The sequence below is a fragment of the Sarcophilus harrisii genome, chromosome 1 (assembly GCF_902635505.1).
Source record: "Sarcophilus harrisii chromosome 1, mSarHar1.11, whole genome shotgun sequence".
Taxonomy (NCBI): Eukaryota; Metazoa; Chordata; class Mammalia; order Dasyuromorphia; family Dasyuridae; genus Sarcophilus; species Sarcophilus harrisii.
The window spans coordinates 697882601-697895039 of NC_045426.1; the positions used below are offsets into that span (position 1 = coordinate 697882601).

A 12439-nucleotide genomic window follows, 5' to 3' on the forward strand; every position below is an offset into this window, starting at 1 on the left:
GCTTAACTGCCATGGTCCAACAGTGATGGGGCAAAACTCCAAGCACTCAAGCCTTAGATCTGTGCAAAACACTTTCTCCATCAGGGCCTATTCAAGACTCCTTGATTGGAACATAACACCCTTTCAGCTCTTTTAAATTAGTGTCTCTTTCACAGCAAAAACTCTCTAAAACTCAACATTTCTGGTCCAGTTTTAATATGGAAGTTATGTCTGAACTGACTTAACATTAAACTAGAGTTGTGATCACAGAAAAGGTGATATGTCTGACTTTTTGCAAAAGGAAATGGTCTCCCAGCAGCAATAGGGAACAAGTTCAGATTTTTGAACAGGAGACAACTGTGCTTTTGGAGAATGGACCAGAAAAGTGAAAGTACCTGCCAGATACCTGTAAGGAGACCCACCTCCAAAAGGCTGGAAGCCAACATGGAAGTGGAGAGGCTAGGAAAGAGGTCACTAGGAACTCAAGAACAGGCCTTTTTGTGAGATAGGCATAGTGATTTCCATCTCAACCAATGGGGGGGGGGGCACAGTTTAACCCCAAATTTGAATTCTACACTAATTAGCATCTCTGGGAAAGAGAATGAAAGCTAAATTTTGGAAACATCCAACAGAACCTCGATTGTAGATTTATATGTATGTCTCAAAACCTGTTCACAATAAAAATAAACAAAATATCAGAGATGCCATTGTAATAGAGATTATGACTATGCAAATCAATTTTTAATTGCAGTATATGTATTTAAATATGAAGCTACCCACTTTCATTTCCTAGGATATTATCAGCTAATAGCAAGCTCTGCGCCACTCAGTCATTCCCTTGTCTGGAGGTGACTGTATATAATGGGGGAGACAGAAAGCAAACATATATACAACATGAATTATGTATGAGATGAATATGAGATAACTAACAGAGAGCAGGTCCTAGAATAAAGAGGAGTTGTGGAAGGCTTCCTGTAGAAGAGATTTTAGCTGGGACTTAAAGGAAGCCCAGAAGGTCAGCAGTCAGCACAGAAGAGGGAAAGCATTCTGGGCATAGGGGATAGCCAGAGGAGATGCCCAGAGTCAAGCCACGGGCGATCCTGCCAAAGAATGTTGAACTGGAATTTGGTGCCCACAGACCGGGCTCTGTGGCCTTCTGTATATATAACTTTGATAGCCCCTTCCCCTGGAAGGTGAGGAGTTGCAGCAGGAGACCTCTGCCATGCCTTCCTGTTCTAGATCTACAACCTTGTGAATGGGATCTCAACCAGGCCATTGATGTCATATCAGCAACCCCACTGACCCCAACTAGCTCCTCGGAGGAGGAGCACATTTCCCAAGTAGACACCACACAATCAACTGACTCCTAACAAGTGGAAGAGGAGACTTGGGAAGGAAGAAGTCATTTCACCAAATCAAACTGCTTCATGTAATTGCTTTATCTGATTATTTATTGTTCAACAACAAAGTCCATTTCTTTTGGAGTAGATCCTGAATTTATACCTTTTATTCCTTTCCTTGTCAAGAATAAAAAAGTAATGAAGAAAAAGCTGCACTTTTGGATACCTAGAACCTTAATAAACTTAGGAGTATCTAACTGCAATTTCATGTGACGATATTTCTTTCTGGGATCCTGGTGGTCTTACAGAGAGCTCCTACCCTCTGACCTGATGGCCATTCACAACCACCACCACTAAAATCAAAAGTTAAGTGTTGAAAAATGCACCTTTTACAATAAAAAAGTAGAAACCAATTCAATTTCCTTTGTTGTTTGTTTGTTTGTTTGTTTTTTTACGAATATAAAGTTTCTTGTAAATATGTACAGTCTTTTGAGCTATTCCTGTAGGAGGAAGCATTTCACAAATGAGACACAAGATATACATTTTTTAGGACTTGAGAAGCCCATTTCTCATGGAGATCTAAATGAAATGCAAAGACTGAAAGACCAATTTCAGTGACCTTTCAAAATACTTGTGGACCAAGAGGCAAAAACTTCAGCAAATTTTCAGTCAAATCTTCTGTTCTCAGTGGGGAATTAAAATATAACACTCACTCACACACACACACACACACACACCAAAAACAAAACAAAACAACAAACAAAAAGAAAACAACCAACGAAAGAAAACAACAAACAGAACCCAAAACTTCTGACAACACAAAAACCACACCAATCCCTACTTTGCCCAAGGTCCAGATGATGATGAGTTTCCCAGAAATCTGAAACAAATGAGCCCGAGGGAGGAGACAGAGGGAAGACCAGAGGATATGGGCCAAGGGTCCAAATGGAGATTAAGCTGCACTGGATACCAAGACTGAGCAGCTAGTTTTGCTCCTGACTATGGCTGAAACCAGTTCACAACTCACACCGGGCTGGCCTCGATGGTCCTCCCTGTGCCTGTTAGCAGAGGCCGATTTAAAGTCCCAGCCGAGCCAGAGAAGCCATAAATGAGGCTGCCAGGGAGCTCAGCCTCTTAACTAGCAGGCAAGAAGAAAACAGGATGGAACCACAGTGCACCTGAGGGCACAGCCTCAGCATGGTCACGGGCCCTGGGAAGAGTGCCAGTTCATAAGGAGTAGGCAGAGGGGCACACAGAGGGGACACACACAGGGGGGTCACATTCAAGTTTTCTAGGCGGTGATTTGCTGAAATCCTTCTCTCATCAAAATAATAAGGCTTATAGCGTTTTCCCCCCCAGTGCCACAGACTGCAGCTCAGTCACGGCCAGTAAGTTGGCAAGTCATCAAAAGGTCTTAATTGGCTTGCTTACATGGGAATGATGATAGGATACTTAGCGTAGCAACCAAGAGATGAGCCAGGCTGATGGTGCAGCAGCATGCAGGGGGCCTGGACGGAGGCTCCTGGCCGCCCCGTGGATGCTGAGCTCAGAGCAAGTCAACCACATGCATGTCTGGCCAGAGCCACGTGAAAGCAGGGCCGGCGGTCCCAAGACGACGCTGCTCAAAGCTCCACGAGGCTCCTGGGTCTGGAGTCCTGCTCTTGGGGGGAAGCCCACAGACATGGGGACATTCTGAGCTGGTCAGAGGAGGAGGAGGCAATGAGTAGGCCTGATCAGGGCCAGGGCTAAGGATGGCTGCCAACAGAAGGAAAGCAAACAGATGGGGCTGTGGGTTCTACAGTAAAGACCCAAGGCTGTAGTCAAACTACACTTGTCACTTCAAAAGCAAGTTCCCATCTCAAGGATTCCGTGTCTTTTTTTAACTTATGATGGGAGCAGCTAGTAAATCAGAGTTCCAATCGTGCCCATTGCCCAACCAGGGTCCACATTCTCCTTGTCCTTGCTACAAAAGTTTATGAAGAGCTTGAAAGAGTAGCCATTGTACAAAGTGCAGGGATGGCCCAGGAGGGGGTGGGGAAGAGACCACGGACAACTGGCCGGCACCCCCGGCCTCAACTGGGCTTCCTCTATTGTCTCTGCTGAGGAGTGGAGGCTCAAAAGGGCCCCGGGCTCCCACTCAGAGCCCTGGTGGAGCTTGTCCTGCAGCTGAAGAGGAGGAGTCAAATCTTGTTTTTTGTGTATTTCTGGCTGAGAACTACACCGAAGACTGGTCCCAGACCTGGCAAAAAAGCAATGAAGGTGGATTCAAGCTGTGCTTTTGTAAAACATCATATGACAGGCAGCAACACCATCAGCAAGCACTCCTAGAGGCTGATTTTGCCCCTTCAGAGTGCAGCCAATTTTGCATCCAAGCTGTGGGGCAACAGCAACTCTTAAATGGCTGGCGTGAGGTATTTTAAATATTCATTTCAATCTTTTCCTCAACCAGATTAGTAACTTTTCTTCTCTCTTTAACCAACTTCAAAGGACAAATTTCCCCCATCCCAGCCTACCCTACTTCCCCTGTCACTGAAGAAAAATAGAAAAGCAAGAAGAGTGAAGGCATGAGGCTGGACGAGGAGAGCTCGCAGCCTGGGCAGACTTGTGAGTGAACCCTAGGTGTTAGCCCTGGGGCCTATGGCCAGCTTCCCAGACTTGGTGGAAGATGCATCCACTCCTATTAACTCGAGCACATGCCTGGACTCAGAGTTTTAGTAAAAGCAGCTCCTCCATGGACCTACTCCAATGAACGTGGAAGAAAACACATGACATGGAGCTGTAGAGAACCTTAGAGGGTCATTTAATTCAATTCTCTCATTTTAAAGATGAAGAAACTAAGCCCCAAATCAATCATTAACAAACAAATATGGAAAATTGGTTTGTTCTCTAAAGCAGGTTAAACATTGCCCCACATAACTTGGTATATGTTTAATTTGCACAGGAGGAGACACTCCTTAGAGCACAAAGGCCGGTTTTTGCCAATTCTTCACCCATATTATCACAGAGTCTGAATCATTCTAAGGAGGGTAGAGCTTGAGCAATGCTGCTGCATGGGAAGAAAGACTCTCACTGATCCAACTCACCCACCCTCACCCCCGGCCTCCCTTCTGAGACAGCCCCACATAACCCTGACTGACCTTGTTGACTTGGGACAGTGGAGTCCTCACAGCTCCAACAGGCAATCGACCCCTGCTGCTTTCATCAAAAAGTCTCCCGGGAGACCTCTCCCTCCTGGTGCTCAGCATCCGCCCCGGAGACTTCTCTCTCTCGAGAGGCCGGCCAGGGGACTTATCCCTACGCAGCTCGGTTCTGCCTTCTCGGTAGCGGTGGGGTGTGCTGGGTTCCCGTGGGTGGCTGGGGCCTTCAGGCGGCGCTGGGCTGGAGGCCACACGTTTGGTGATGTGCTCGTTGTAGGTGGGGGGGCCTCTCTTGTTAGGACTGCTGGCATTCAAATACAAGGGAGAGAACAACACATTTCCAATTCAATTCAGATCACCCCCTCACACAAGCCTGAATTAGGCTACAAAGGGAAAAAAAAGGCGGTGGCAACCAGCACCCACCGGGTCCCTGCTCCTTTCCAATCTAGTCTCCTCATAGGAATATCCCCCAGGACTTTCTAGACACAATTCCTGCAGAGAGCATGAAAAGGCATCTTTTAGGAGACCAAAAGACATTCCCCAATGGGTAGTGAGAGGACAGGAGCAAAGAGGAACTGCAAATTATTAGTGACCATGGAAAAGATTGCCACAGCAAGACAATTCACACTGAACAAACTAGCAAAAGAGAACAAAGGGCTAGAGACGGGGAATTGGGGGCACCCTAACACACTGCTAGTGGAGCTAGGAAGCGGGGAGCAAGACCCTGCTGTCAGGCACATGCCCTAGGAGGTAAATGATGGAAAAAATCCTTTTGTAATTAAATTGTAATAAGCGTGTATTAGAAAAGAACAAAAAAAAATTGATGCTTTTTAACGGAGTGGCTAACAAAGTGCAGTTGCTGATTGTCATGGAATATGACTATACTGTAAAGTGACAGCTGTGTCTGATGAAAATAGAGCAGCCTTGGACAACTTATGTAAACCGAAGGAGAACAAGCCAGAAAAACAGAGCACACCACGAGCACAGGGATGTAAACAGTGGACACTGTGCCACTGAAATAACCCAGCCGGACCAGAAGAAAGAAGGGAGTGCAGCAGCCTCCTTCTCTGCAAAGCTGGGGATGTGTGCGTGCAGGGGTACCAGACTCAGCGGATGTGCTGGCTGGTCTCTCTTATCTGTTTTCTCTTCACTTTTTTTATTCTGTTATATAAAGGATTACTCTCTGGAGAGAAGACTATATTGAGAAATATAGGTCATATAAAAAAAGAAGTATCAATAACTTTTTTAATTAAAAAAAAAAAGACTCTTTTGCAAGTCATGGCTAGCAGGCTAACACTTGGTGTGAAACATCCCTCTGGCCATTCCCGCCTTAGAGCAAGAGGACATGACTTCCACACCCTCAGGCCGGGAAGAACTGACTGTGAAGCAAGATCTGGATTCACAAGACACTGAGGCTTCACCTCAGTTCAGGTGACTAACAGTATTAAAAGACATGCAGCTTGGGGAACGGAGAGTTAACTCCCTGCTGGATTAGACCTAGGGACAAAAGAAGTCTACAAGTCATAACCCAGATCGGTGGTCTGCTGGCCTTGGAATCTGTTACTTATGGCATTACTCCTGCCCTGGGAAAGAAAGCTGTTTAATGAACAAGCCCAAAACTTGCCCAAATCGCTGATTCAAGAAGAACCAGCTAACCATCTTCAGATGTACTCATCTTCAGTTCATAAGGCCGCTTCCTCAAGAGTTTGTTGTACAGACAGAAACTGTCCATTAAGGGCTCTGACTCACTGAATGTTGCCCCTATGACTATGATATGGATCTGCTCAGAAAGCTTGGAATCCTTCAGGAAGGGCAATGCCAATGGTAGGAACCAGAAAACAGCATTCAAATGTTTTTATTTGTTTTTTATCAATATTTTAAGGAAATGATTTTCCCTTTTCTTAGCTTCAGGATCTGAAGGTACCAGTACTTAGTTCTCAAGTGCCTTGTTCTTTCTAAAATTGTTTGCTATTGACCTCTCTGAAAGTGACAGGACATAACGGGAGGTTTGACTGATGTGATTTAACTGCAGGGATCATTGACTTAGTCTGTTCAACCAGGAAGTAAATGTCTGGACTCTGTGGGAGAAATGAGAAGTTATACATACATAATAGTTTACTGGCTACTAATGGAGACCAAAGATGGAAGACAAGCATTTATGCCAGAATAGAACTGCCTCCTTCACGATGTTTATGTAAAATGACATAATGGAAAGCTATCCCTTAGGTCTACTTTCTCAAAAAAATTGGTCTATCAAGCATTTTCACTGAGCAAATTTCACTGACTGCTTACAAACGACCCAAAAACATTTCCCCCTGTTTTCATTAAAGTTTTGTGTTTGAGAGAAATGTTACTTCAGCTACACCTTTCTGCAGGATATAGAGCCCATTTTTCTTGAAGCTAAAGATTCATTTTTATCAAGAAGATTCCTAATGGAGAACCTTGGATCAGCTAGCGTTCTACTGATTTATAACACTTAAATCATGAACAGCTGGCCAGGGAGTAGCTGAGTAAAAAGAAAGTAACCCTGAAGTCTGGACTTCAATACTGCCCATATTTCAGTAAGATCGCCAGCTGATTCAGAAAGAAACAAACCTACCTAAATTTCAGAAAGTCTGTACTTGTGTAATGCCCTCATGTGTAAAACAACTCAGTGTCTTTTACAGGGGCCAACACACACAAGAAACATGCCCAGGCAACTGACAGTCCATGAATGCCATACCTGCGGGAGGTGGAGGCCCCTCTGGGGGGGTGCTCACCCCCAGACTCCTTAACCAGGTTTCCTTTGCAGCAGATGACTCTTAATTTGTCCTGATAAGAAGATGCCAAATAAATCGCTCCTGATGAAATTGCTGGTCCCAAATAACGAGGATTTGGAATTTCTAAGTGAGCCCGTGCAGGAGTTCTGAGCAATGAAAGATTTGTGGTTACTAGACTGCATTTTTATTTAACTTTAAACTGTGTGTGTGTGTGTGCTCGTGCACACATTTACATATACATATACCCCACCCTGTAGCAATTGGTTTCATGAAGACTTTGGGAGAGGGGCAACTAGACAGCAAAGGGGATAGAGTACCAGTCCTGAAGTCAGGAGAACCAGAGTTCAAATCCAGCCTTGAACATTTAACACTTATTAGTTGTGTGACCCTGGACTGGTCACTTAATCCCAAGTGCCTCTCCAACAAAAAAGTAAAGCAGTAAGTCATGTTCTTTCAAAAAAAAAAAAAAAAAAAAAAAAAAAAAAAAGACCTTGGGAACACTTACCCCAAAGAAGAACGTGCCTGAATCTCAATCACTTCAAGAGAGTTGAAGTGTGTTACAAACAGATAGGGCTCTCTGTAGGCTGGTCGTGGAGAAGAGACAATCATAAAGAAGTCGTATTAGTACAAATTCAAATCAAAACTGGCTATGCACATGCTCAGGTTCTTTTCTAGTGCCCGCACAAGGAGCAACAAGAGCAGGTATGGAAAGCAAGGATAAATGTGGCTTTACTCATTTTCCCTCTTGGATCTTACTTCCAGATCTAGACCCAAACTCTTTCTGGGACACAGGATTAACATATAGGAATGACACTGAAAAGAACTAGCTAAAAAACATGTGTGGTGAAGAATCCATGGAAATGGTTTTTTTCCTGGCACAAGAACTTCTCAAACCCTACACAGACTCCAGTCCCCATGCTAGCATCATGACTCGGTTCAGTCTTTGGGTCTAATTCTGGGTGATTCCTGCTGACCCAGGAAGAATGGCTATTTTCATTTACACTGACTTCTCCAATATGACTTATAAGACCTATTTCTCAGCTTCCAAAGATTGCCCGAATATTCAGGCTGAGTCAAAGAAAGTTCCTGCCAGAATCCATTCCTGATCACGGTCACCACCACACCCCACTTACCAAAGGCCAAAGGCAAGCGGCTCCACCTCAGATCATCTGTGCGGCTTCTTCTTCCATAAGAATCCACAAATACACCAAATTCTGCAAGGAGTCGACAAGCCAGGGTTATTCACGTGCAAGCCTAACTGAGAGGCTAGGAAAATGGAGATCACTTTCAAAGATTTTTTAAAAAACCAAACCAGAGAATAGTTGGGCAGTTTCAGCAGGATCTAACAGCAGGCGGACCAAAAAGTTCTTTGGGAATATCTCATACAAGTTACAGAAGTGGCCTTCAGGAGGCAACCTCACAAGTACAAATGGAAAGAAGGAAAGGAGTAACAGTTAGTATAAAGAGAAGCAGAGGAGAAAGTATTATGTCTGGAGAAAATTTAGTTAAAACTCCTTACTGTAAAATCCTACTATATACCTACCATCAGAAGCCAACATTAAACAACAGACAGAGCAAGGGGATCCAGCAGAGCAACCCCCAAAAGATAAGTGAGGAATACCGAGATGACTTACCATGGAAACAGAGCAGGTACTCTTCTCTCTGGCTCGCATTATTCACCTGGACAATAGTGACAGGGAAGCTGTTGGAGGAAGAAGCAAATACCGCAGGCGCCAAGGAGTGGTCATTCTTATCCAAAAATTCTGTAAAAAGGGAAGAAAATCAATAGGAGCATTATTTCCACACCAGTTGTAAGCAAGCATGAAGAGCCAGAAATGATCTTTGACAATACTAAAGAGATCCTACAAGAAAAGGTGTTTTGCCACCTTACCCTCCAACGTGTACTGCTTCATTTCAATTTCATAGAATTTGTTTGTCCCAATGATGATACTATAATTAGTGAAATGAATACAACTACAGGGCTCAGAAGTTTCTATTTCCTACAGAAGGACGAAAGGAAAGAAAAATAATTACAAATTTACAGAGTTAATGGTAAACAACCATTAAAACAAAGCATTCCATTTCTTAGTCTTAGCCTTAAGCATTTAAAGTCATCTGACAGCTTTTGCAGACCCAAAGACCCACAGGCATGCCCAACTCCCAAAACCTTCTGCCTAAGCATATTTATTCCATTATTCCCCCAAACTCCAGACTAGGAAAACAACAATGTCGAAAGCAAGGTTGTCCCCGAAATTTGTGTTTGGGGATAAGCTCTAATAAAAAGGTCACACAGACAAAACTTTCACAGAACAGAAAATAAGAAGCCTCTGAAAGATCGTTTTTTACTTCAGGTCTGCCCTGACTGCTTTTCTGGCCTGATCACAAACTAACTTCTAAGATAGAGAAGGAGGCCAGCAGGCAGAACAAGCAGCAGGACACATCTGAAAACATGACCTCCCCAAGCAAGTGGAATTCACTAGCTCAGGTAACATACCTAGACCACAGTCAGTCCCTAGCATCAAGAAAACGGATCAAGAAGCAACAAGTGTTTTAAGGAATATGTTCAAATTTAAAAGTTTATCATGGTCTCACCTAGGTCCCTTCTGAAATTTTACTGTACAGCCCCGATGCTTTTGAAAGGCTAAGTTAACAGCAATGCTCTGCACAGGAGCAAACATATTGTCCCTTGTATGCAATGATCCTTACAAATGTTTCCTTTATTTCACAAAAGCAGAGTGAATTTAGATGGTTTCAACTACTTCAATGAATATTAGAGTTGCAAGAAATAGGACATTCACTATCTAGGGATTTGAGTTTTCTCTAATAGTACAACAGATGCCATGATCTCTTAAGTCCTGTCCACATTTTAATTATTATCTCCATTCTCCCTGGTAGCATATTCCAAAAAGAAGTCACTACTATCTTTTCCAAATGGCTAAAAATAGCAACTACAAAAAGAAATTGAAATCTTCAGAGGCACCACTGGGGCCTGTTAAGATTTCAAAAGAAAAAGTCACCTTCCTTCTTTCCTAGGACTACAGCCATCCAAAATCGAGGTTCTCTTCGATCTACACCTGCTGCGCCCAGCTTATGCAGAGAGACAGCCAACGCAAGGGGAGACAATCATACCTGCTGTCTCTACCCTGGAGGTACCTTGAGGAGGTGAGACAGGCACCCTGGAAAGCGACATAGTGCTGAATGCCTACTCTCCAACCCAAAAGAGTTGGGGGTCATAAATCTCCAGAGAAACCAGCAAGATAGACAGAACGCTGGATCAACACCTGGCCATCCCAGGAGTGTTCAACTTACTTTCCTGATGCAGTACTTGCTGAGATTTTCATTGTACCGGAGAATGACAACTTTATTAGGCATGGCGGCACAGATACAGAGTCCATTCTCAATCTGCCGGGCAAAGAGAAAAAGAGCCATGAGCCTCCAGCACAGTGATGAACAAAGCCCTCTGCAAAGGGGTTAGGAACAAACTGTAATCAGTAGGAAATGTAAGAGATGGGTGAAGATGTTTAGGAAAGTAAAACTCCTTTTCTAGGACCTTTATTATCAGAGCTCCTTTACTTCTGTGATTCAAAATGAACACCTGTATAACTTGTACACATCAAGCATGTATTTGTCTGCATATCGTCTCCTCTGAACATAAAGGCAAAGAGTGGTTTTGCCTTTCTCTGTATCTCTAGTATTTAAAGAGAATGCTTGCAGGCTGCCCCGTGGGGCAGCGGATAAAAAGCTAGCTATGGACGTGGGAGGTTTTGTTGTTGTTCAGTCATTTCAGTAACATCCAACTTTTTGTGACTCCATTTGGGATCTTCTTGGCTAAGAGAATGAAGTGGTTTGAAGTTCCTTCTACAGCTCATTTTACAGATGAGAAAACTGAGATAAGCACTGTGAAGTAACTTGTTCAGGGTCACATAACTCACATAGATGAGTCTTCCTGACCCCATTATGCTATCTCTGAATGCCCAAGTCAGGAAGATCTGAGCCTCATTCCCTTACTAGCTGTATGATCCTAAGCAAATCACTTCACCTTGCTCTGCCTCAGTTTCCTCATCTGTAAAATGAGAATTATATATAGAATTATACATGAGGATTGGTGTGACAATTAATGGACATGATATTTGTAAAGTGCTCAGCACATAGTTAAGTGCTACATAAATGTTTGTTAGTTATTTTTATCATTATTATGCAATATTATTGTTTGTTCAAGAAAGCCTTATATATAGTTCAGAAACCTTTGCTACAAAAATGTCCCAGACTGCAAAGTTTCCATAGGCCCAAGAACAATAGTGACCCTACCTGGAATAGCATCCCACCTGGAACCTGATAATGTACCATGTACAAGTTCCAAGAACCCCTTCCTGGAAACCATCTTTAGCCTAGGTTGAAATTTCTCTTTGCATCTCCTATGCTTATAGACATTTCCTGCAGATCCTTCCGAGGCCAATGACTTAGAAATATGGATCCAGTTAATTCTGATAACTCTAGAGCCCAGAGAATGAATTACACAAAAGGAAAATGGAAGAGTATAGTTTTCAACCCTCAAGGGTTTGTTAAGAACAATCACAAAAGAATGGATAGTGTTACATACTATTCCATTCTATTTTCTTAAAAAAAAAAAAAAAAAAGGTTTAGTTCAGCAATATCGTTACTAAATATGTATCCCAAAGAAACCATTAAAAAAGGTAAAAGGCCTTACATGTACAAAAATATTGATAGCTATTCTCTTTTGTGGTGGAAAAAAAAACTGGAAAATGAAGGGATGGCTAAACAAGCTGTGGCATATAAATGAATGGAGTATTATTATGCTATAAAAATAGAAGAAAGAAATAAAACCCCATTAAAATTAGAATTAATATAGTTGGCATCAGCTCAAGAGGTTTTTATATCTCAGGATTCAGACAGGCAAGTAGGGTTTAAAGCAAAACATCCCATATTTTGTTGGAATCTGCAGAGAGGTGGAACTACACGTGGGTCAATATCACTCAATGATATTGACTGTGAGTCTCACTTAACTTCCTGATGCCTTAAGCAAAACTACAATTTAGATTTCTGGGACAAGCCAGTATTGGTAGAAGGAGTTTCATCCTCTGGGAGTCCCTTCCCTACAACTATATAATCGTGTATATAAGAGTTTTTTAAAAGCAAGATGAATCGGAGTTCAAATACTTTCTATGACATTGCCCCAGCTTCCCAGGCATTATCTAATGGGACA

At 42.9% G+C, this 12439-nt stretch overlaps 1 protein-coding gene across 9 annotated transcripts in view; it reads right to left on the minus strand.

Annotated features, from left to right (window-relative positions):
- Positions 1 to 1412: 1412 nt before the first annotated feature.
- Positions 1413 to 12439, minus strand: part of CIT (citron rho-interacting serine/threonine kinase) — a 151200-nt gene continuing 140173 nt past the window's right edge. For 7 of the 9 annotated variants that reach the window (XM_031948704.1, XM_031948703.1, XM_023497175.2 and 4 more), the window contains 8 exons: positions 10525 to 10617; positions 9107 to 9215; positions 8850 to 8978; positions 8349 to 8429; positions 7721 to 7799; positions 7179 to 7361; positions 4457 to 4760; positions 1413 to 3558 (listed from right to left, as the gene is read on the minus strand). In XM_031948704.1, coding sequence (XP_031804564.1) covers positions 3535 to 3558; positions 4457 to 4760; positions 7179 to 7361; positions 7721 to 7799; positions 8349 to 8429; positions 8850 to 8978; positions 9107 to 9215; positions 10525 to 10617 — 1002 coding nt within the window. In that variant the 3' untranslated portion in view covers positions 1413 to 3534. The remainder of the gene's footprint in view (positions 3559 to 4456; positions 4761 to 7178; positions 7362 to 7720; positions 7800 to 8348; positions 8430 to 8849; positions 8979 to 9106; positions 9216 to 10524; positions 10618 to 12439) is intronic. The other 2 variants (XM_023497176.2, XM_031948702.1) reach the window with 1 other exon arrangement.